Raw genomic sequence first — 26,766 nt, forward strand, 5'->3', positions numbered from 1 at the left:
TATTAAATATAAACAGTTTAAGACGCTTGTGGCGATTTTTGTCACACTCAGGATTTCCATACTTGAAGACTAGACGACTATGTCAGGACAGTTTGGAACATTTTTTTGGGCAGATTAGAAGCAGAGGAGGTACGTGGGGCTTACGTTATGTAAATATCGTAACAAAAGGAAACTGTGAGCTGCCTTTAGAACCTGATGTTACAGTAATTTCAGAACATAGTAATAATGTTCTACTTAATGTGTGCAATGATTCAGTTTTGAACGACCTTTCTTGGCAGGATTTTCAAGGCTTACTACGGCCTGAACACTTCCTCGTTAGATCAATTTCTTTAGATAGCACTTTAGAAATTAACTTTTTAAAAGAAAATGCTTTTAGTTATTTTTGCGGCTATCTGTACTTAAAAATTTTCAAAATGCACTCATGCTCCCTTCCATTACCTTATTTAGGAGATGAAATTCCTTCGGACGAATTCATCTTCATTTATCAAAATTAAATAGACAAATGCAATTTAGTGAAGCCGCCTCAGGAGTTTGTTGCATTTGTAAAAGTCTTGGAAACAAAATTTTTAGAAGAATTCGATAGTAATTGTCATAAGATAGGAATAGGAGACATTCTTTTTAATAAAATGAAAGATGTTAGTCCCTTTTTGTGTTGTGAAAATTGTGACCCGAAAATAGTTATAGCCCTTTTCATTCGAATAAGAATTTATTTTGTGATAAAATTTTTAAATAAAGAACTTTCTATCCCTAATTTTAAAAATAAAATTTTGTGTGTTTCACACCTATAGGTTTTTATATTTATTTTTTAGTGGTTACAATAAGTGAACTTAATATACAATATTATACCAAAAAAATTTTTCAAACAGATGGGCTAGAACAAAGAGGCTCTAAAATTATAATTCAATTTTTTTTAAGTAAAATTAGAATTTGGGGTTTAAATGTAGGCATTTGTATATATGTAAATTTTTATATTACTAATTTTATTTTATATGTATTTATCTGTGAATTTTTATCTTTTGTTTTTTGGTTTTGTTTTTTTATACAAATAAATGTATAATAGGTGATATAGGCCAACTGGGGAACCGAGCACCCAAAAATAACTTCGGTAACGCTCGATTTTGCATACCTCCTGGGTGGTGTGGAAACTGCAAATTGGGTATTTTAATTTAAAGGCCCAAAAATTATTATTTTGTCCGATCTGGCTACAATGGAAAATGTTATAAAAAACGCTAATTTTGAGGCGCTCTCACACTGGAAAGAGTTGGGCATCCCATTATCCCTGGTTTGCTCTCTGTTCGAAGCTCATTTTCGCACCGATGACAAAAACATACTGACATTTAAAACGCAATAACTTCACTTCTAAGAAATGAAATGTCATGAAATTTTTACTGGAAGTCGATAAAGGATAGCAGATTCTAACGCACTAGTCGACATATAGATGGCGCCACTAGAGTTTAATTTGTTACTTTTTTAGTGTTTACTATGGAACGCACCTTGTATTGTAACAAAAATCAAAGCTTAGCTTAGACGAATTATTGAATAAAGAATCAGAAATTTTTTTTCCGTTAAAGTGAACTTTCGAGTTTAATTTACTCCCTTTAACTTGGGCTGGCTCCTGCAAGCGAATGCCCTGTAATCTCCATTTCACAAATAAGCAGGAATACGAGTAACGTTACCGTTATTGGATGTGTAGACGGTACAAAGCGCATACTGACTGGTACACAATTTTATAGTGGCAGATATCGTCGACGAAGTCATAATTGAAGAAGACTTTCTAGCAAATCAAGTATAAACGACTCCTTTTCATATACTCATCCATATTTGATAAAGCCGATTCTAAACCAGAAAAAACCAAAGTTATGAAATATTGCAACACAGGTGGTACAGGACCAATCCGCTAGGCTCCTCGAAACGTTACACTAGCAAAACGTGAAGTTGTAAGCTAGTTGAACCATCAGCGATACCATGGAGTTCACCTGTAGTACTTGTGAAGAAGGAACCTCGGAACATGAGGTTTTGTGTGGAATTAGGAGGTTAAATGATGTGACGGGGGAAGACAGTTATACACTACCTAGATTCGATGACACGCTAAACTCGTTATTAGGCGCAAAATGGTTCTCAACACTTGATTTAAAAAGTGGTTATTAGCAAGTAGAGGTAAACAAAGAAGAGAAAGAAAAGACTACTTTCATCGTTGAAGATGGTCTATGGCAATTTAATTTCCAAAGCGCATTAGGATTATGCAACTCTCCTGCTATTTTTGAGAGACTTATGGACCAGGAATGAAAGGATTACACTCGAAGACCTGTTCGGTATACCTCCACGATATCATCGTTTTGGATAAAGGCTTCGATGAAGCCCTTAAGAGCTTGGAAGAGGTTTTCCAACGGAGAGGTAACGCTGGTCTAAAGCTGAGTCCAAAGAAGTCTTTCCTTTTCAAAAAGAAAGTAAGCTACTTAGGACACAAAGTGACAACGGAGGGCATTTTCACAGCTAAGGAAAAGATAGAGGCATTAAAAGACTGGCCCAGTTCTTTGAACTTATTATCGATGATTCGTTCCAAATTTTGCCAGAGTAGCTAGTACCGTCCATGAACTCAAGAAAAAGAACAGCGTTTTTGAATCGAATAAAGAACAGGAAGTGGCTTTCCAAACTCTGAAGAAACGGTTAAGTACTGCGCCAATGTTAGCATACCCGGTCCCAGGAGCAGTGTTTATTTTGGATACGGATGCTAATGGGCTTGCAGTAGGAAGCGTTCTATCACAAGTCCTTGATGGGCATGAGAAAGTGGTCACGTATTACAGCCAGACAATAAGCAAGCCAGAGAGAGACTCGGAGGTAATTACCGGCGTTGGTGAAGTGCATTAAACATTTTCATAGGTACCTTAATGGCCAGCGATTTCAGGTGAGGACAGATCATGCTGCATTAAAATGGCTTCTACCATTCAGGAATCCAGAAGGACAGTTCGCACGGTGGATTGAGAGAATCCAAAGTAACGATTTCTCTACAGAATCTTCCAAATAGACTTGGAAATGCTAATGCCACTTCCCACTGTCCCTGTAATTTGGAATGCAGATATTGCTCGAAAGCTGAAGCCAAAAAAAATCATTATAGATGTCCGATTAAAGACTATAACATCAGATTGGGATTCGAAGGAGCTACGGAAATGTCAGCAAGAAGAACCAGATTTGAAAAGTATAATACATGGATTGGAAATGAATAAACGTCCGAAGAGAGAAGAAATAGCTGCCGAAAACCCAGTCGTAAAGGCTTCTTGGGAACAATGGAATAGTTTAAAGTTAGTGTCTGGCTGCTTGCATCGCGTATGGGAAAGCGTAGATGGGCAAAGTTCCCGCGCTGTGATGATTGTTCCGAAAATAAGAATTCCCGAAGTTCTCACAACGGTCCAAGTGGTGGACACATGGGTATCTGTAAAACCTCGAATAAATTAAAACAAATATTTTTTTGGGTTGGTTGTCGTCAATCAGTTACAGAGTGCAGTACAATTCGAGTTCGCCATTTGAGCAAATTGCCATGGATGTAGCTGGTTCATTTCCTATTAGTAAATTAGGAAACAAATATGTTTTGGTAGTCATGGTTTATTTCAGCAAATGGCCGCAATTGATGTATTCATCAACAATCGGATAGATAGAGATATGTTGTTGCAATAGGATTACATTCTGATGGCTTATCGGTCCACTGTACATAAAACAACGGGGCAGACTCCAGGAAGAATATTTTATTAATTGATTTAAAATTTGGAATTAACGGTAACGGAGGAAGGAAGGCTAAGAATTCAGCGGAATCCTAAAAGAAGAAATGTGGGATATACATGCTATGATGAGACAGCGCACCAAAACTATGAGCGATAAAATGAAAGCAAAATACAACAAGGCAATGAACTCTGGGGGTTTTATTGAAGAAGATTGAGTATTGTTATATAACTCACAACGAAAGAGATCACTGTTTTTTAAATTACAGTGTAATTGGGAAAGAACATACCAGGTTATTAAACGACAAAAGTTCGCTACTAGAACATTCTGGCAACTACGAATTCGCTGTCTAGTTGCTCCTGGCAATTTATCGGTTTATTGTTCTATCATCCGTGTTCGTCTGCTAGGCTGGTGTTAACTTCTTTAGCCTTCCTTGGAGTTAATTCCATCCGTTTTCCGGATACCCAGTTTCTGATACATCCCTTGACTTAAAGTTGACTCGAGAATTGTCCATTTTCGCTTTTCCATACTCTATGCAAGCAGCCACCCATCAACATTAAACTGCTCCGCTCTGCCCAGTATGCTTTTACGATTGGCCTTCCTGTAGTTATTTCTCCACTCGTTGTACATTTGTTACACTCTGCCTCATGCATTACACCTTGCAATTCTGGAAATTCTTGCAAAAAGTCATCCATTTTAGCTTTAATTTTATCCTGCTCTTCAACCTGTGAGGAGACCTGTGCTGATTTACAAGTTTCTTGCTCTTCTGACTGTGAGAACCCTTTTACTGGTTCACATGCTTCCTGATCTTCCAATTGTGAGGACTTCTGCGTTGACATACGCACGTCCAACTCTTTCGACTGTGAGGACCTTTGGGCTTATACACGCTTCCTGCTCTTTCGACTGTGAGGACGCTTGTGTTGGTATACAAACTTCTTGCTCTTCTGACTGTGAGAACCCTTGTATTGGTTCACACGCTTCATAATCTTCCAACTATGAGAATAAATGTGCTGGTATACACGCTTCCAGCCCTTCCGACTGGGAGGACCCTTGTACTGGTATACACGTTTCTTGCTCTTCCGACGATGAGAACACTTGTACTGGTATACACGCTTCATGCTCTTCCAACTATGAGAATAAATGTGCTGGTATACACGCTTCCAGCCCTTCCGACTGGGAGGACCCTTGTACTGGTATACACGCTTCATGCTCTTCCGACTGTGAGGATACCTGTGCTGATTTACAAGCTTCTTGCTCTTCTGGTTCACATGCTTCATGATCTTCCAACGCAATACGCACGTCCAGTTCTTTCGAGTGTAAGGACGCTTGTACTGGTATACACGCTTCCTGCTCTTCCGACTGTAAGGACCTTTGTGCTGATATACGTGCATCTTTCACTGCAAGCCGCTTTTCCAACCGCTTTGATAACATCTGTGATATAAGTACATTTTGCGCTGGGAACTGCTCTTAAAACTGCGTTGGCATTTAGGACATTTGCGTTGACATTGAGTCTCTTCCTTTTATTGTATTCTCGTTGCTTCTTCCTCCAATTCTGATTGAAACACATATATGTAAGTCGGCCTTTACTAGATTTGTTTCCAAATTTTTTTTTAGTTGCGATATCTTCAGATCATTAAACTTAGCCATTTTCAAACCATTCTCTCTTTGGGAGTGTATTTGACAATCCCACTTCTGACACCAATTGTAACGGATTTCTCGATACATCTTCTACCTATAACTCACTCTTGAGTTTGATCACTGGATTGTTAAATAAAAGTCCAAATTTAATGGCTATACACTTATCTTTATTTCTAATTCCAACAACTTAACACATATTGCTCGTTATTCGAGCTAACAACTTCGTGATTATGTCTCAACTGCTCTTAACACGAAAAACACTCTAACTAGAACTGTGTTTGCTGCACTATCTGGCAGCCCTTATATAGTAAATCTTTACCAAAAGTTCGCTACTAGAATATATCTGGCTAATTTATCGTCGTTTCGCTTTTGTTCCATCATCCGTGTTCGTCACAATATCATAATGTTGGTTGATAGTAATCTATAAAGATACAAAATGGAGACTGCAACTGAACTGTCTGCGCTAGGCAGCTGATACACGCCCGTAATGCATTACGGCTACCGAACGACAACTATACTCACGATAGTACATAAGTTAACAGTAGTTAAATAAATCAGTTTCTTGAACGGCCAAAACTACAACCTATGAAGTCTAGATTTCTGTACATCACAACCACCAATAATGATCAAGTGAAACAAAAATAACTGGCGCCAAACGTGAAAGAACAGCTCGTGAAAGTGCTCTAGCAACTGATGGTGTTAAAAAAAAACCCCATCGTTATTGTCCCGGTACAGTAGCGTTATGTGAAATTCGTCGTTACCAGAAAGTACTGAATTATTAATCCGCAAGCCATTCCAACGACCAAATCAACGTGGAAGAAGTAAGATAGGAACCAACATGGAAGAAAGAAAATCTCAATATAGTTATGTAAGTAAAACCCCTTTTCATATCCGTCATATATCGACTCTTTAATAGTTTTTGTATTGACTGTAACTGTATGAGCGACCTTGAAACTAACGAACTATTAGACCGACTTAATAGCCAACTCCTGGCTAGTAATCGAATAAAACGCGGGCAAGAGATGAATAAACAACAATTGCAAGGTATTATTAATGCAGCCGTTAGCGCCGCACTGCTGGTTCAAAGAAAATACTTAGAAGCCAGACTAGAGCAGCTTTCAAACCAATTTCAGTCCATATCAGTGGCAGCCACCGAAATCAAGGCTACGAGCCAAAAAAAATTTCACGAAGTTACGGATGCAATTAAGTAGAGACAGAGAAAATACATCCTTTTCAGTAAACGGAGAAAAATATGAATTTTGCCGTTTGCTTTTTGGTTTGAGAAATGCCTCTAGCATTTCCAGCGAGCTATAGATGATCTGCTATATCTACGTCGATGACGTCATAGTGTTCTCCGAGGCTGGAACAGACCACATACCACATGTCCTTCATAGGTCTTGCAAGTAACTACAGATGCTTTATCAAGGATTTCGCTGCAATAGCAAGACCTTTAACAAACCTGTTAAAAGGTGAGGGCGGAAGAATCAGCAAATACCGTTCGAAAAATATGCCAATTTCCTTAAACGAAACTCCGATGTCTGCGTTTGACAAACTCAGGAATATCCTGACTTCTGAAGACGTTGTTCTTTATTACCCGGATTATTCAAAACCATTTGATTTGACTAAAGATGCCTCTTCCACTGGCGTAGGTGCAGTACTATCTTATGGAAACAGACCCATAACAATGATCTCGAAAACGTTAAAGGATAGAGAGGTAAACTAAATCGTCTGGGCCCTAGATAGTCTTCGGCATTGCCTTTACCGTAAAAATGACATAAGCATTTATACAGGCCACCAGCCCCTTATCTTCGCGGTCTCAGATCGAAATCCTAACTCCAAAATTGCGCTGGAAAGCGCAAATTGAAGAAAGCGGCGCTAAAGTATTTTATAAGCCAGGCAAAGAAAATTATGTGACAGACGGTTTATCGCGTCAAAATATTAACATCCTAGAAGAATCAATACTATCCGATGCGGCGACAGCACACAGTGAAATATCTCCAACTCATGTGATTGAGGCTACGGACAAACCCCTGAATTGCTTCAGGAATCAGATAATAGTCGAAGCGTCATCCACACCCGCAATACGGACATTCATTTTATTTGGTACAAAGACACGACATCAAAGATCAAGAGTAGGTTGACGCTGATTTAGGAACAACTGTTGTTATTAAGGGGAGGCTGGTTCACAAGGAAAACATTAAATGAAAACTTCCGATGCAATAATTTTGATACAGTTTCTTTTAATTAAATTTCAGGCATTTGTATATCTACGTATTTTTGACTTAGGCTGCGTGGGCCATGACGACTACATCCCTAACTTGGACGGTACTGCAATCACAGAATTAATTGATGTCTTCCCACAATCGCACATGAGAAAGATCCTGAAGGTAGACATTACGCATCTGCATACCTTGTTAGGGACTTTAGGAGTTCACCATAGACATTCTCTGAGCATAAATTTCTAAAGGTAATTGCTGGCAACCCCGACTTTGATGACTTAAAGTACACAAGACTAAGGGAACAGGAACTGATATAGTCGCACAATACTCAAATCGTCATTAACTCTAGAACTCAGGAATGGATTAACGCTCTCACAAACACGGTCAATTAAATACTCAATGTAAAGAAAATGGAATAGATTCCTCGCACCTTTATGAAACACTTTTGGCTAGACACAGGATTCTAACTCTTGAAATTCAAAATTTAAAGATTGCAGCAACTGACAAAGTTTAATATAGTAAACCTGCCATTTTTGACGCAAATGATTGGGAGACGGTGATGAAGGAGGGTTTCACGAGAGTTACAATAGCCCAATTATATAATAAAATTTAAATAATAAAATTTGTAATCAGCTTCCCTAGACCTAAGTTATTATGTAAAAATATTACCATTTTTCCCGTATCGCATGCTGACCGTATATTGCACCTGTTAGATAACACCGTAGCTGACTGTGAAGGTAGCATCCTGTTGTTACTTCCGGCATTGACATGCCAATGGTAACGTTCTGTAGAGCAGCCGTAAATGGAACCTGCGTGCAAGGTCTTCCCTCTGGCATCGTAGCCCATTGTGCCACCAGGTCCAGTGATTTAGTGCCCATCTCTGTCATAGACGACGGTATAGTGTGGTAAATAATGCGCTGGTTGAGGGGAGCGTAGATGATGGCCTAGAAGTGTTTGTGAACGGCAATTACCTAGTTACGTTTAAACGCACCGTCTTTATCAATGGTACAAGTTATTTAAACGTGACTAACCGAAGAGACTTCCCCAACTTTAGCGAGGCTCAACGTAACTTACCATCATGCCCTGCTAAGCTTACCATTTCTTCACAAGTGAAGAGAACTTGCGAGAACGCTTCTCCGAATTATGCATACAAACAATTGGTACACCATTCGCTACCGCCGTAATCTATCTCTATAATCACAATAGGATTAATCGTCTTACGGACGTAAGCGACGAAAGGAAACTTCGGAGGCTATGTGGCAAGTATTAGAAAGGCTGAGTATGGCCGAGGACGCCCATGTTTTGAAAGAGGGAGTAGTTAAATAAATCAGTTTCTTGAACTGCCAAAACTGCAACCTATGCTGAATTTCTGTATGACCGGCAACTGCAATTCAATACATTGCAGTAGCCGCCAACTGTGTGACCGTCAGGTGTAACTCAATACCTCACACAGGTATTGGAGTCAGCAGAAAAATTAGCAGCGTTAACGGCAGGAGCGGTAGTTCTAGTAGGAGGTTCTAAATAAAGGCATTATTGTCTCAATAAAACAGTTTTAGAACGGAACTCAAGTTGTTATCATTCAAAGTAATAAGCTCGTAGGTAGTCGACAACACCGTTGCTTCCAACGAACGGAAGCATTCAGTCTAAATAATTCGCGGGTAGTCGACTTCACTGTCGCATCCACCCATAGTGAACAAGTGAATCAAAACCAACTCGTATACGCAATAGGGGTATTATGTACAAACAATAAGTGCTGCTCTTTTCAAATTTGACTCAGTAAAAATAAAATAATTGGTAGAGCATGTTGAAAGTATTAAGAAGCAGTTCTTTAACATTTCTTTGAAGACAATATACAAGTAGTAAACTAATTTAAGTATATAAGTAAATAAGTATTTGTATGTAAAATAAATCTCCCATGTTTTATATCACACGAATTATGGGTATGCATACCTACCATTTTAATTTAGATGTTTTCAGCTTACATATATGTACCATATATAACTACATTATAGTAGCTAATGCGTTGTTATTCCAGATATATAATAATATTATTCATATATCTAATTATTCCAATATATTGGCATTCATCATTCGGCAATGGCATAATTCAAAAATTAAATTTTATGTTTTGTTTAATTGTTTCCAATCTTACGAGATAATATAAATATGTACGTAACAAAATCACACATATCCGCATTTCCAATAGAGATAATATGATTTGTAAGTGTCGTTTCGGCCATTTTTAATATAAAGTTTTTTTCATTGTATTCGGGAATGTTTACAATTTCATCATGGAGAGATATACGCAAGAGCAACGTTTACAAATTATTTAATTTTATTACTAAAATAATCGTTATCCAATGCAGCTTTTTATGCGCATTTGTCATTTTATGGTCGTAATAATCGTACCTCTGTACCCTTTTCCCAAAACATTCACTTAAATTTTCAGTTTGATGTAGGTTTTGATCTGGTGGAATCATCGGTCTGTACTTCTTTCGAAATGAAGCTGGTGACACTGTCAATGGAGAGCGGTATAGATCGATGATAACTAACCTTTTATGGCCAATTTTCTAGTTCGAATTATTGCAAGAAGATTGGAGATTCGATAATTTCAAAAAATTGTGGCATTGAACGGCCTCTAAAAAGTCGTGATTTAACACCATTAGAAAACTTCTTGTGGGGTTATTTGAAGTCATTGGTCTCAATAAACCAGACTGTCTTCAAACTTAAGAAGTCAATATTAAGCCTGCCATTCATGACATACGACTTGATTTAGTAGAAAAAGGACACGAAAATTGGGTTCATCGAGTTCGTTCCTGCAAAAGAAGTAGTGGAGGTCATTTGAGTGATGTTATATTCAGAACTTAATGGCATCGATTGTACTTCATCTTATTGGAAAACGTTTATATATAGTTAAAAAATAACAATAATTTGGCTTTTTGTATATAAAGCAACTTTTATTAAATCAAACTACTTTGTAGTAAGTTATATTAATATAATGAACCTAACTGAAAAAATACACAGAGTTCAAAACGTTTCGCAAATCAAAGTCGCCCTTTTTCGGCATCTCTCCTAAGGTTCGGTTGAGCCTACATTTTGAAAGGTCGTCCGCAGATCCATCATTAAGCAGGGCACTATAAATATGTAAACAGATTAATGTTAATGTTATATTAAAACAAGTAACGAAGGGCTAAGTCGCGAAAGAATTAAACATTCATTATTAGATGAAATCGTGAATAAATTGCAATAAAATTTGGTAAATATACAACTTATATTGAAGGCTACAAACTTAAACTTAGTTTTATTGCTATATTTTTGTTCACGTCAGCTAAAATTGTATTAAAAACACTTTCAAATGAGATAGTATATGTATGTGATATTAACTCGACCGAAGAGTATGTCAACCAGATGATGGGAATTTATTATATTAGGGATATGAGGTTTAGATTAAGGTATAAACCAATCTATTAATTAAAACGCTAAACCACATAACTTTCACGAAAAACGATTTTATGAGTTATATATAGATAGGGATAGAGAAAGGGACGGGCTCATTGCATTAGTTTTGACATTGAGTGGGCGAGACTGTCATCAGATTTTATCCATTTTTACATTGTAGGTAGGGAATTTATCCTGGTCGAATTTTGTTATTTGAGCTTGAATGGGTTGGGAGATATTTACATTAAAGGTCGGGGATACGCACATTTAAAATTTTTTTTAGCCTATCGGTGCTCCTTGCTTCTACGATTCTCTGTGTCAAATTACACTTCTATATCTTAAATTAGTGCTTAGTAATAGCACTTTACAGGTTTTCGTTTCATGACATTTTGTGGGCGTGGTAGTGGTCCGATACGCCCATCTACGAACTCATTCTTACTTTTTTGTCAAGGAACACGTATACAAAGTTTCATTACGATACGGACGGACGGACAGACAGGTCATTCATATATATACATATATATAATCCTATATCTATCTCGATTAGTTTTAGGTTATACAAACAAAACTATGATATTCTGTAGCAACATGTTGCAAGAGTATAAAAATAATAGTTTATATAAAATTTTTAGAACTCACGATTCTTGGAAGCTATATTTCGATCTCATAAATGCTGCCAAGTTCTCTAAAATATGTTGAGAATGTAAAGATACAAATTGTTCTCTGCATATCTGATTCATTTCGGGTACTGTGCATGCATGAGTCCAAAAGCAGTCATGTACGGAAACAAATGTAAGCCCCTTTTGTTCGCAATAAAGAGAAGTGAGCATCATATGGGAAGAGTCTAGAGAATGTATGAAGTTGGGCGGAAATGCATTTTTTTGTTTCATAACATTCGGCTTTTCATACATGTCCATAGCCATAGTTTCAGAAACTCGTGCAGCTGCACGCATGGTATGTTTAACTTCCTGTCGATTATATGGTTGCACAACTGGAAGACCAAGCGGCGTTACCCACTCTACATTTTGTCCACAAATGCCTGATATTAGTCGAGCGCATTCCGTAAACCAATCCTGTATTTCACGTGTTGATGTAAACATTTCTCGTAAGCTTTCGAAGGTCTTCGATGTTAAATATGTGGATGCAGGCCATACCCATTCTTTAGGAAAACTTTCAATATCTTTTAACTGACGTGCTATTTGTAGTCGTGCACCATAGCGGGTAACTCCATACACAGTAGTCATCACAGTTTGTTTAATAACCTTTCGGTGGACAAAACCCTCTAACGCTTGCGCTACTTTGACTCCGTTTGATGCATCTGATTTACGAGATTTCTCTACAAGTGCAGCAACAGCACTATAAACATCTTGAGGCAAAGGTGAAGGAAACAGATTAACACTTTTGGCTCCAGCTTCATCTCGCCCTAGGGCAGCATAGTGTTGTAGCCCATTACAGGAACCGTCCTGATGAATTGGAAACCGGCTTAGGAAACCTAAAAATTAAAATTCCATTGATTTACTAACTCAGTATTAATGAATATAAACCTGATATGTACATATATACAGCAAAATACAAAATTATTTATGATACAGAGGATCATAGTAGGGAAGGGCATTTGTGGTTAAAAATTAAATAGATTTTATGTACATATGTATCTCACCAACTACTAAAGCAATATAAACTAAACTATAAATTGCTAGAATCATTGCCCACATTATTTAAGGGGTTACATTGGTCTTGAAGGCCAAAAAAAAAGCTTATTTTCTCTAATTTTTTTAAAAGATACTAAATAAAGTATACAATTTATTTTATTTACATATAAAAGTACAATATGTGGCCAACATTTGATGAAAATTTGAATGAAAAATAGTATAAGTTAAGGCGTTGGCAGTGTCGTGAAGTAGACCGTCCACAAGAAAGTGCTTTCGCGGTAGTCATGATAACTTTTTCAATTTTTATCTGAAATCAAAAATCTAAATTTTTTCTTAAAGTAGGTGAATTTTCCTTGTCCCTGAAGGAAGAAAAATTAAAATTGAATTTTTTGTAGCGTTTTTTACAAAAAACGTCATTTTTTGCATAAAATTAGGCCACATTTTGGCTAGTAAAATGAGTTGAAATCAAAGATAAATTAAATCCTTCGTTCAGGGACTACAAACACAAACTTAAAAGAAGTGTGGAAAATTTGAACTCGATCGCTTCAATAGTCGTTGAGAAATTTTGACTGCCAATTTAGATAAAGTGGTTTTAAGAAAAACGAGTTTAAAGCCTGTCGCTATCGGTCAAGCCATGACAAAGACGGCGGGTTATAAAACTCTCTAATTTCTACAGTTTCGTCTCGATCGACTTGAAACTTGGGGAAAATATTCCTGACACTTTGTTCTTTTATAAAAAAAAGAACTTTTTGAAGTTTCAAGACCTATTTAACCCCTTAATGCCGATAGCAAAATTTAGTGATATGGGTATGTCCTATATCTTCCCATTATAAATAAACTGTAAGTTGTGTAAGTTAATAATATTCCAAATATAATTTTAATCGATTTTTGAATCGTATATATCAAATTTTAAAAGAACATACAAAATCAGATTCCAATAATCTAATAATCAGATTTCATTAAATACAAATTAACTAACTAACTTTTGATTTATGTTCTGCATATTATGAAGGTATGAATGTGTGAAGAATATTTTCTCACCTTCGCGATTACTTGAGCGACAAACTTTAGTTATTTCCATGGAAGTCTAATTCCAAGTACCATGCAGTTTTTGTAAAATTGTTCACTGTACATACTTCATCACTTTGAATTGGTCTATTTGTTATCGTTAAAATTATAGGACGCATTTAATACAAATTAACTAAGTAACTTATGATTTATGTTCTGCATATTATGAAGGTATGAATGTGTGAAGAATACTTTCTCACCTTCGCGATTACTTGAGCGACAAACTTTAGTTATTTCCATGCAACAAGCTAATGTTTGCCATGGTTCATCTGATTGGGTCCACCACATTCTGCCAGTTAAAGGATTATCAGCAGAATCAATAATATCATCCATTATTTCCTCAGCAAAAAGTAAACGTTCATGGACTGAATCGCGTTTCTTTAAGCCTGTTAAGTTAATGCAATGCAATTTCAACCAGTTAAAACCATCATGCCCAAGAGGTTGTGCTTGATCAAAAACAAGCATGGAGCGTGCTAAGTCTGATCCCAAATGATTGAGATGAGGTGGTATTGGATAAACGCGGCCGCGAAAGTCCATATTATGAGGTAGCCAAAACACTCGATTGCGATACTTAAATTATAAACACATATCAATAGTTTTTACAAATTTCAATTCTATTAAGGGTGCTTACGTGAGATGCTAAAGAAAGACGATATAAAGTATCACACCATAAGCTATACATCTCTCCTTGTTTTCGGCGATGTGCTAGTTTGTCTTTAAAAAGTTTCGATCGTTCGGCCGTACTTAATGCTGTATTTTCCTCATCGCATAAGGGAAATTTCGGCAGTGAGCTTGGTGGTTGAGGTATATCAAGTTTAACGTCTCCACCATTTTGAAATACCTCTATTATAACGTTGAGAATCTATATTAAAATTAAAAAACAAATAATAAGTTTCTCTCTTTTGTAATATTTAATTTGAAATACTGAAGTGGTGGATACAAAAACTTCCTATATTCAAAGCAATTTTTTACTAATTGCGAGCAAACATTGAAATAAAAATAAGGAACCTCATTTTAAAAATATAGCGAGTCCTGAACATTGTAAAATACAAAGAAATGTAAAAAAATTTAACAAACAGATGAAGGCATAGGAAACTTCATTGTAAATATAAAAATCCAAATAGTTAATAGATTCCAAAATGTTGGTGGATTCCTCGTCAAATAGTTGCTATCACCTAGTATCAATACACTTTTTTCAGTAATGTTTTACCGAAAGTAATACGTATACCTATTGCTACACTGTATGCCAAAATCGACTATTATTCTGGGTATTGGACCAAACCAATTTTTTCGAGATTTCGTAATGTGAGCATGTACAAACAGAACGGTATCTAAAAAAAAAACAAAACTTATTTTTTATTATTCGTAAAAACCAAATGGATTTCAATCAAATTTGGCTTACGCCACAGACTCACTACATTTTGTTTCACGTCCGAGACAAAGAGACCAAACTAATATTTTATATTGGGTATATGAGAAAAAAAGCTAACCAAATAATCGGAAGTCATTATTTTAGGGATTAGAGGTTCAAAGCAAGACATACATCTTAAGCGATACCCCACTTTGTGCTTAAGAAATCCACTTACTTTCATTAAAGTATCACACATTTTCACCAACAAAAACGGTTTAAAGTCAAATGGAACGCAAAAATGGATGAAAATTAATATTATCGTTTAAATCGATCGAAATAAAATATAATGTTTTTGGTACGAAATATATTTTTTTATTCAATATAATCTCCCTTAACTTTAATACACTTATTCCAATGATCCTCCAATAATTTTATGCCATCCCTATAATGACTTTCCGGAAGCTGTGAAAAATACCCGTCTACGGCTGTAATAGCTTCTTCATTCGACGAAAAACGCTTTTCACGAAAGAATTTTTTTAGGGTTTCTGAAGAGGTAGTAGTTGCTGGGAGCCAAATCTGGTGAATACGGTGGATGCTCAATCAATTCTTACTTTAATTCGTTGAATTTTGTCATTGTTAAACCACCTTTGTGAGCAGGTGCATTGTCTTGATGAAATATTATTTTTTTGTGCTGCAAACCAGGTCTTTTCTCAAACACAAATTTTTTAATCCAGCAGATCCAAGAGGCTGCAATAATACTCAGAGTATATTGTTTAACCTTTCTGCAGATAATCAATCAACAAAATTAGTTTTGCATCCCAAAAACTGATGCCATAACCATCTTTGCTGATCGTTGTGACTTGACCTGCTTGGGAGCTTAAGTCTACTGTAAACGTTCTTGTTTCAATTTAAGATCATGGTGAGGAATCCAAGTCTCATTCATAGTTATAAAACGACGTCAGAAATCTCCAAATTGTTCTAAGAAATTTGTTTTGGATAAAGTTTTTGTTGAATTGTTAACGAGTGCGGCACTTACTTTCCAAAAAGCTTTTTCATATGTATTTCTTTATGTAAAATATGAAGTACTTGTTCGTCTGAGATGGCTTTGGCATTAGCAATTTGACGCTTAGTCAATCTTGGATTTTCATTAACAACATTATGAACTTGCTCAATGACTTTGGGTGAGGTTGCAGTGTTTGGTCGTATTTTGCGTGTATCTAATCACTGCGCGATATTAAATTTTTTCCATATTAAAAAAAATACTCTGACACGTCAACTTCAAATGGCTTGTAAACAAAGAATTAATTGACAGAATGACTTGTAACATTGCATGTGTTCTCACGACAGATGTACCAACTTGGGGGAGCTAGTAGTGCTATTTCTTGGTGAGACCAACCAACTTTTCAACCAACTTGTATATAAAGCAAAGGGGAGTTGGATAATTAGTACACAAATTTTCAGAATTAAGCATTAGTATATCAATATTGTACGTTAACTTTATTTTGCTAAGACACCTTACCGATATATACCGTATAAATTCACCCGAAAGATCCAAATTGGTATATTATAGGAGTTTGATCAAGGTTTTATTCCATAAAATAATAAAAATTCATTTGCGCTTGATTTACAAGGTGCGTTCCAAAGTAAACAGGACTTTAAAAAAAAGACAGAACAAATGGTTTTATCGGCAAAATCAATTAATTTTATTCAAAATAGTCTCCTTCTGCTTTAATACAACTTTTTGCAAAAGCATGTCGAACGAGTGTTTTAGCTCGTTGCCCGGTATGGCCGCCAGTATGCCGGTGCAAGCCTTTTGAATGGCCTCCACGTCTGCATGACGCTTTCCTTTCATCGGCAAATGCATTTTTCCGAAAAGGTAGAAGTCTCACGGTGCCATATCAGGTGAATACGGGGAATGGTTGATTGTTAAAATGTGATTTTTGGTCAAATAATCGGCCACAAGCGTCGATTGCAACAAACGCCAACTTCCATCTTCGCAATATTCGGGCCGAACACGTCAAATACAGCGCACGAAACGCTTCAAAACTCCAAGATAGAATACCGTATTGACGTTTTGGCCGGGTGGAACAAATTCTTTGTGGACAATGCCCTTGGAATCATAAAAACAAATCAGCATTGTCTTCACTTTTGACTTCTCCATGCGCGATTTTTTGGGTTTCGGCTCATTTCTCATTTATGTCCTCACGACCACTTTGAAAACGTTGAAACCACTCGTGCACTCTGCTACGGGATAAGCAATCATCGCCTTAAACTTGTTTCATCAATTGAAACGTTTTACCAATTTTAAATCAAAATTTAATGTTGGCTCTTTGTTCGAAGCAAATTTTCGCACCGATGACAAAAACATACTGACACTTAAAACGCAATAACTTCACTTCTAATACATGAAATGTCATGAAATTTTTACTGGAAGTCGATAAACGATAGCAGATTCTAACGCACTAGTCGACATATAGATGGCGCCACTAGAGTTTACTTTGTTACTTTTTTACTGTTTACTTTGGAACGCACCTTGTATATTATGTAAAGTAAATTAATCATATGGAATTGTCCAATATACCCATTTTAACAACGTAGCATAAGAATGTTAAAATAATCTAAAGCACCAAATTTGATTAAACTTGGTCGGTAGCTCCTGAGAAATAAGGTTTCACCTAAAGGTATCACGCCCAATGTTAAATTTTAATACTGGCTCTTATGAAAGCCTTTCGTATCATCTTCTGTTTCAAATTTAATGTCTTTGATACATTTATGTATTGAGTTACCGCACTGTTCGTAGTTTCAACATAAGCGTTATATGGGGACTGTGCGTGGTTGTTATTTTATTTCACCTATTTTCACATTGCATGAACTACTTTACTGGAATTTACCCGGAGTTTATCCGGCCAAGGGTTGTTATTTTGGATCGGTAAGTTTAAGTTTTGTTAAGCTTACCATCATTGGAACAACATCTAGCAGCAGGGTTGCTCCGTGCAGGGTTGTTCAAATTGTACCTAGTTTGCGCCAACAAAGGATCTCGACGGTCCCAAGAAGCTAGCTCAACTAGGCAGCATGAATTCCAGTGTGATCAATCCTCCTCTGGTAGAGGTCTAGCCTTCATATTGCACAACACAGTGGAATATCTTTTTATCAGCGGCTATATCGACCGAAGAGATATTACCATATAATATCAGGGTATAGCTTTCCGGTCGGCCCATGTCGAGCTCGAAATATTTAATATACTCGTATACATCCCGCCAGGTTACATGTTGCTAAAGAGAATATCACGCGAACATAGGTGCGTTGCATCGTTATGAGAATCGTTTGGTACTAGGCGGCTTTAACCCGCAATACGATCTTTGACATTCTTGCCTGTCAAACGACAGTAGGGGAGTGGATGTGACCGGACAGATAGACTATTCGACATTTTGCACAATGAAAGAGAATTATTGGCACATGTAATGTCGCCTGATACTACCATCGTTAGCGGTGGTCTAATAATAATCATAATCTGAAGACCATTGTTAACTCTCGCCTTAACACAGTCAATAACACAACGGTACTAGAAGACATCGAACAATCTTCGCTAGATCCAATGCTGAAGAGGTGGACTATGAACTATCTGAGCGGTTGGCGATCATGAGTACTATTTCAAGGTCAAAATTTTAAATTAGGAAAAATGAAACAGAGGGGGTTAACTTTCTATATCGCGAAACTTTCGTAAGCACCAGAGGGAATTTCCTTCACCAGCCAGGCAATGGAATCGATGGCATGTGTTCAACACATGTAAACAACTATCTCACCGATCTTTCTCGCTTCTTCTCTGCAAGGAGCTTAACACTCTCCTTCACTAAATCCACAGCGACTACATTTACCAACTGGCAAAGGCATTCAAATTCCGACTGTCAACAACCCTAAGATTTTAGACGTTACACTTTACAGTCTGTGCTCCTTTACAAGGACAAATAAACGTTGTTGGCAACATACAAGATAATCGGCCGGCCACTCAATAACTACGCACCACCGATATGGTCACCTGAATGTTGTGAAACGCAGACGAAGAAGCTTCAGTCGTGGTAGAAAACAGCACTCCGTACGACAATAGGAAAAAGTAATTTCTCCATTTTTCAATGTTAGTCTCCACAAACGAAATATTTGCCTTATAATTTCCAATTAGAGCTTATTAAAAACAACATTAGCAATTATAAAAACAACATTATTAACTATAAAAACCACATTATAGTGTTTTATAAAATTATGGGCATTATCATGGTAATCTTATTTCAATGGCGTACACCATATTTGGTCAAGCTCATATAACAGATGCTATAAGGTGTCAAAGTGGCATTTCCGAAAGAAGTAATAATTTTATATTAAAATAAAATACTGGCCTCATTTTTAAGAATTTGATATCGCTATGCATGTAGGCTTAAGCTAAGAAGTAAAGATATTGCCAATGTATTATTAATGTCCTTGAAACACTGTCATGTTAATTGTTGTAAACTTGTGAATATGCTAATGGAATCATTGTCAAAAGCAAATGTTGCCAAAAATATTATCATATCCCTAAAAAGATATTTAAATTCATGCTCATCATGACTGACATGATACTGATGACGAAGATCAGAGTGAAATTCCAAAAAAAAAAACCTGTTAATTTAAATTTCATAAACTCCGAGATTTTTCTCGTTTAAATTTTTTTTCTAAAAGTCTATACAAATATATAAATACACATACCAGAAGAAATGACCAAATCCACGGCGGTACAAAATTTTTAAAGATTGTACCAGTAGTTTTCAAGATTATATAATGTTTATTTTGTTCTCTGTTGTTTGAAATAAGATCAATTTCGAATGCGGACTTCGAAAAAATTAGAACTTAGTAAGTCATTTGTTTATAAGTAATTAATTGCTATTTCACCTACCTCCGTGTTTACGCGCCAGGCTATACTAGAAAGCTGATTCAAAGAATCAAGAGCCGGATAAATTTGTTGTTGGCTGCTTGAATTTATGCGATCCCATTGCTGAATGGCCTGTTATAAAAAAAGTATGTATGTAATTTATGTATTTATTTAATATGTACGGAATCCTTCTCAATGTTAACATTCAAAATACATACTTACTTGATGAGGCAAACGTATCAGTTCTGATTTATTGAGTAAATAGCCTCCATTATTGGGAGTACTCCAAGGTTGTGGTGGGCATAGCATTGGTACCAGACTCGAATCAAATGTTAATGTTTTCTGGTGTGACGTGCGCAATAATCTTTTAAAAAAATCATAAATTTCAAAGTTTTCGATTTGGAATTCAATTGATTTGAATATAAATTTACTTCGCTAATACAGGATGAGGTTTAACTTCTTCTTTTACTAAGCGTCCTTGGTTTCGAAAAAGTGTATAAAAGGCGGGTAAAAGATTCTGTTGTTTGCTTTTGGTTTTTTGACGCATAATATGAGCATCTATTTTAATGTCACGCATCAAAATATTGTACAGAAAACGGCCAACACCAGACTGCACATTGGTAGGCCAACCTACATATTTTACATCCATACTGGGCCCACTATTTCGGTGATTGTGTACCAGCCGTTGCCATATTTGACGAGCATTATCATTAGTATTTCCCTCGCCCCATATTTCACAATAACAGCTATATATTTCTCCAATTTTTTCCAATACACCATTTTTCTTTTTCATTTCAATTTGATATCTAAATGAAGGTAAAATGCGTTTATATTATATTTAGAATTTTAGGAATGAACAAACTAGACTGAAAACGACCAAAGTTTACCAATTACAAAAAATTTTAAATAAGCTATTTTGTTTAATTCAACGATTAATGTAATTAAATAACCTGCAAATATAAAAGTAGTTAAATATGCAATAGAAATTTTGTAACTTTAACGAGAAAAAGTCTGCGGTAATAAGCCTCATTTGGAAATATGAGCTGAGGTATCTTACATGTATGACTTTCGAAAATGAAAGTTAATTGGAATTGAAATATGTCTGAATATATATGTCTGATTTAAATAACTATATATAAGGTGCGTTCCAAAGTAAACAGGACTTTTAAAAAAAAGACAGAACAAATGGTTTTATCGGCAAAATCAATTAATTTTATTTAAATCCATATCAGGTGAATACGGGGAATGGTTGATTGTTAAAATGTGATTTTTGGTCTAATAATTGGCCACAAGCGTCGATCGCTGAGACGGTGCATTATCGTGCAGCAAACGCCAACTTCCATCTTCGCGATATTCGGGCCGAACACGTCGAATATGGCGCACCAAATGCTTCAAAACTCCAAGGTAGAATACCGCATTAACGTTTTGGCCGGGTGGAACAAATTCTTTGTGGACAATACCCTTGGAATCATATCTTTTGACTTCTCCATGCACGATTTTTTGGGTTTCGGCTCATTTCTCATTTATGTCCTCACGACCACTTTGAAAACGTTTAAACCACTCGTGAATACGGCTACGGGATAGACAATCATCGCCATAAACTTGTTTCATCATTTGATGAGTTTTGGTAAATGTTTTACCAAGTTTAAAACAAAATTTAATGTTGGCCCTTTGTTCGAAGCTCATTTTCACACCGATGACAAAAACATACTGACACTTAAAACGCAATAACTTCACTTCTAATAAATGAAATGTCATGAAATTTTTACTGGAAGTCGATAAACGATAGCAGATCCTAACGCACTAGTCGACATATAGATGGATATAGAGTTTACTTTGTTACTTTTGTCCTGTTTACTTTGGAACGCACCTTGTATACAAGTATATACCAAAAGAAAACATAATAAATATAATAGAACATCATACATACTTTTCATTTACCACAATACCGTAATAATATTATTACCTTTGCTCTATTTTTTTGCCAAGTTCTTTATAAAGTTGTCCTACTGTTGGACTAAAAGTTTCCGATCCTTCTGCCAACTTAAATATTTCTTTTATTAAAATATCTGTATATATAGAGGTATCTAAAGCTTTAAGGTATGTGTAGTAATTCATGAAACTATTCGGTTTGTAACGGATTTGAGCTCGTAATGTATTTAAGTCCCGCATGATAGCAGCATTTATTTGAACACGCCACAGCTCTTCAAGATCTTTAAGTTTTCTACGCTGAAATTTAATTTGGAATATCAAAACAAATTGATTGTGTCTACTAAAGAAATAAAAACAAATATATATAAATATATGCTTAGTATAATATAATACAATAAATATCTAAGACAAGAATTAATTAAAACAAGATCTTTTAAATAGGTAAACTTCAGCTAAGTCCTTGAGTAGCGAACAAAACCAGCTTCTCCGCTTTCACATATACATATACAACACATCGTTTAGCAATACAAGTAGTCGTTGAGCTTCATACGAGCTCCAATCACCAAGCAGTAAACGTAAGACTGTACAGTATGTTTAACAAAGGACGGGAAATCAATTTTAACTTTGTTTTGAATCAAAGTTTTATTAAAACACAAGTAAGGAAGTGTCAAATGTGAAGTAACCGAACATTTTGAAATTTGCAAACATCAAAGGCGGGGAAATACTGTTGATATCTGTTCCAAAACTAAATATTAAAAAAGGTGTCCGAGAAATTTATATTAAAATTTAGCTAATCAACTCAAATGAGATATATATGGACAAAAAACATCACCTAGAGAATCGGAAATCAGTATATTAGGGACTATTAAAAACTATATACAAAACAAGTAAGGAAGGGCTAAGTTGGGATGTAACCAAACAAAGTCAAATGGTATACTTGTTTGAGATTTCTTTGTGGATTGGCTGATATTTTCGGTAGAAGGTCAACTATAGGCACTGGGGTCCACATATTTAGTACTTAGGGTCTTGAACAGTTTTGGTTCGATTTAGACAATTTTTGGTCACAAGGTGGCATATTTTAAACGTAATATTCACGCAAAGTTTTACCCCGATATAATCATTGTTGCTTGATATGCATAGTGGAACGTGAAAGAATCAGATGGAATTGAAAATGGTGTTATATGGGAAATAGGCGTGGTTGTAGTCCGATTTCGCCCATTTTCGCACTATAACATAAAAATATGAAAATAACGTTATGTACCGAATTCTGTTGAAATTGGTTAAGCAGATCTCAAGATATGGGTTTCCACCTAAAAGTGGGATGTGCCACGCCCACAAATTTTAACTGCAGATGCCTCTCCCTAATGTGATCCTGTGTACCAAATAACAGTCTGATATCTTATTGCGGAGTTTAGTTATGGCAATTTATTTGTTTTTGATTAATGACGTTTTGTGGGCTTCGCAGTGGTCTGATTACGCCCATCTGCAATACCAACCGTCTAACGGTACCAAGAAACATGTCTAACAAGTTTCATAAAGATATCTCAATTTTTACTCAAGTTACAGCTTGCACGGACGGACAGTCACCCGGATTTCAACTCGTCTCTTCATCCTGATCAATTATATATATATAACCCTATATCTAACTCGATTAGTTTTAGGTGATACAAACAACCGTTAGGTGAACAAAACTATTATACTCTGTAGCAACAGGTTGCGAGAGTATAAAAACAAAAACGTCGAGAAATGTTGACCAAAACTTACAATTTTAATTTTTTTTTCTTTCGTCCAATACCTGGTTTATGGTCTTAGCTAAAGCACGTTTTTTTCTTTTTTACTTTTGATGATCCTGTAAGAAGTTCAACGAGGAACCTTTTTTCAGAGAGAATGACGTCGTAATAGCCGAGTTTTGAATATTTTTCTTTGAAAATTCCACAAAATCTTTGTAAAATATGTATCTTTGGAATAATAAAAAGTTTGAATAAAATATTTAATTTTTTATATGAAAAAATTATTAAAAATAGGCCATTTTTTGCTCGACGAAACCCACATCTTAAGATCAAGGTGTAGGCCAATTTTATGGTATTCATATTTAGCGCTAAACCAAATTATTTTTAAGAAAAATTGTCCACTTAGTTTCATTAAAGTTTGTTATTCACCGGCATATACGCTTTAAAGCTAGATGGCAAAACAAAATGGATAGACATCACTATATCGCGTATAGGGGAACATCTGAACTGATTGTATTAACGTTTGGAATTATTCAAGTATCTCTAGTATACTCTAGTGTTTTCCCGAACTCATGTGAAGATAATTTATACACTGACCGATATATTGGGCATAAAGTCTGCTAGAATAATCAAATCATTATATGTATAAATTACATAGGATACTAACTATAAAAAAAAATATTTTTACGGATTGTGAAAAAATTTATTTTGAGAGACCTTTGACCTTTCTCCATTCAATCCATTGACATAAAAACATACTCTTATTAGGAAAGGATTTTCTTTGAAGTTCAATTATATATCTCACACATTAACTGATATTTTCGGTAAAAAGTCACATATTCGGTATCTGGGCCTTGAAATGATATAGTCCGATTTCCACAATTTGTAGACTCGAAATTCAATACCCAAAAGGCACGTCATTAATATTACACTTTATATTAATATTGTCATTGACTCCAGATTTTTGTAAATGAAAGAATCAAATTGAATTTAAAACGGTTATGCTCGTATGTGGGAAGTAGGCGTGATTTGGCCATTTTCATAGTTTCACAATTTTGATACCAACTCCATTGACGTCCCTTTGTATCATAAAGAATTTTAAATTTACTGCTTCTGCCGTATTTATTTAGTCAGTTATGGCATTTTATATAGTTTGCCACATAATCGTTTGGAATCGGAGTCATTCACACTTACAAATTTTCACACCATTGTGGGCCTTATTGTAATTACTAAATCACTCAATTTTGTATCTTAATTTTCGACTTAGTTATGGCGCTTTATATGATTGTGATTAATAGAATTTGTGGGCGTGGCAGTGCTCCGATTCCGCCCATCTACAATACCAAACTCCTATATATATCTCCATTAGTTTTAGGTGTTACAAATAACCGTGCACATAACTATAATATTCTGTAGCAACATGTTGCGAGAGTATAAAAATACATAATTGACAAACAATTTATTATTTCATTTTCTATTTTCGCAATCTAAATGAATACATATATAAATCAACTAACTCTTACTTCATAAAAATTATAAAATACTTTTATGATGTACTGTCTGCTGCAGTATTAACGCATCGTGTCAATACATACGCAAAATTGTAACCTTGACGTTGGAAATAGCTGATATAGACTATAGAAAAGTGTATAAGCAAGAACTTAACGGGTATAACTCTCGGTCTCGCAATTCGCAAGGTTAGGAGAATATTTACAAATGTTCAGAATCAACATTCATTAATCGACGCAATCATATACAGTGGAATTCCTCACACCCAGACACCCACCGTACCAGCTGTCCACAAAACTTGCATTACTATATTATACTATGAACAGATGTTGTAATTTCTTATATATTGTATGTATAAAAATTATTTGTATTTAGGAAAGAAAAAAATATATCATACATGGTATATACTAGCAATACCCGCGGCTTCGCTCGCATTGAATCCCTTCAATAAATAACAATTTAGCATATGTCATTAGGTCTAATAATATCATCTGCGCTAATCGCATCATGCAGATCTGGTTTAGAGAAACGAAACGAAAACGTTCACAAAAACGTTTTCAAAATTTGCCTTGTTCGAGGAAGGAGTTTCAAATCGTGCTCTCGAAACATCATGTGCTACGCATAAAATTCCATACAGGAAATCTCTTTATTTGGAACAGGCCGTCTTGTTGTTGGATTAATGACAGGAATATTGAAATGATATCCTGGCTCAACTTTATTGAAAATTAATGGGTACTGCGTCATCAGATGACTCCACCACTTCCAAGCTGCCACAACCTAATATACAAAAAAGTATTTGTTGAATAGCCCCCACTGTAATAAACAACATATAGATGTATTTGTATATTATACATAAATTATAAATATTTATCATACCAACTTGTATATGCACTACACATTGTAATATACTGTTGCCATAGCATAATGAAATTTAGTGCCACAGTGTATTTACATACATTCATACATACACACATTTAATATCATATTACCACGTAAGGAATATTTTATTTGTTTAATTAAATTATGCCGTTGATGTTGAGAAACGTCGAGTCAGCAAAACGGCTCCAAGTAAATTAAGCAAAGCGTAATTTTATAATGAGAAGAAAAATTAATAAAACAAGTAAGGAAGGGCTAAGTTCGGATGTAACCGAACATTTTATACTCTCGCAAAGTTAAATGGTATACTCTTTGAGATTCTTTATATATTTTAATAATTAAAAGTAGGAACTGTTGTCTTAGTTAGTTACATTCACAGTGAAATTAATAACTTTAAAAATTATATTATTATATTAATTTGTATATAATATTTACAATATTAAACATAAATTTTTATAGATATTCTTATACATATATCCAAATTATATTTCTTTTCTCCTTATACTATTTAATTTGTATCATATATTTATACAATAATGTCTTATATAATAACAAATTATACATATAATTTAAAATTGCTTAATTAGACTATTTACATATTTTACTTAAAATTGCCTTAAAAACTACTGTCAAAATTGCTATACCATTTTAATTCGATTATATTAAAAAAAAAAAAACGAACTATTGCACTAAGTCTGAAAACTGTAGTTCGAAATAGAGACTCAAATACTGTCATGAT

At 35.3% G+C, this 26,766-nt stretch overlaps 1 protein-coding gene and 1 pseudogene across 6 annotated transcripts in view; both read right to left on the bottom strand.

Annotated features, from left to right (window-relative positions):
* LOC138856034 (uncharacterized) overlaps nt 1-26,766 on the bottom strand; it is a 169,102-nt pseudogene that overhangs the window by 37,752 nt on the left and 104,584 nt on the right.
* The window catches only part of PolrMT (mitochondrial RNA polymerase), a 116,944-nt gene continuing 100,679 nt past the window's right edge, over nt 10,502-26,766 (bottom strand). For 4 of the 6 annotated variants that reach the window (XM_036367968.2, XM_036367969.2, XM_070106460.1 and 1 more), the window contains 9 exons: nt 21,947-22,209; nt 20,412-20,786; nt 20,203-20,344; nt 20,005-20,112; nt 19,818-19,940; nt 14,361-14,591; nt 13,930-14,299; nt 11,649-12,501; nt 10,502-10,705 (listed from right to left, as the gene is read on the bottom strand). In XM_036367968.2, the coding sequence (XP_036223861.2) occupies nt 10,576-10,705; nt 11,649-12,501; nt 13,930-14,299; nt 14,361-14,591; nt 19,818-19,940; nt 20,005-20,112; nt 20,203-20,344; nt 20,412-20,786; nt 21,947-22,209 (2,595 nt within the window). In that variant the 3' untranslated portion in view covers nt 10,502-10,575. The remainder of the gene's footprint in view (nt 10,706-11,648; nt 12,502-13,929; nt 14,300-14,360; nt 14,592-19,817; nt 19,941-20,004; nt 20,113-20,202; nt 20,345-20,411; nt 20,787-21,946; nt 22,210-26,766) is intronic. The other 2 variants (XM_036367971.2, XM_036367970.2) reach the window with 2 other exon arrangements.

The sequence above is a fragment of the Bactrocera oleae genome, chromosome 3 (assembly GCF_042242935.1).
Source record: "Bactrocera oleae isolate idBacOlea1 chromosome 3, idBacOlea1, whole genome shotgun sequence".
Lineage (NCBI taxonomy): Eukaryota > Metazoa > Arthropoda > Insecta > Diptera > Tephritidae > Bactrocera > Bactrocera oleae.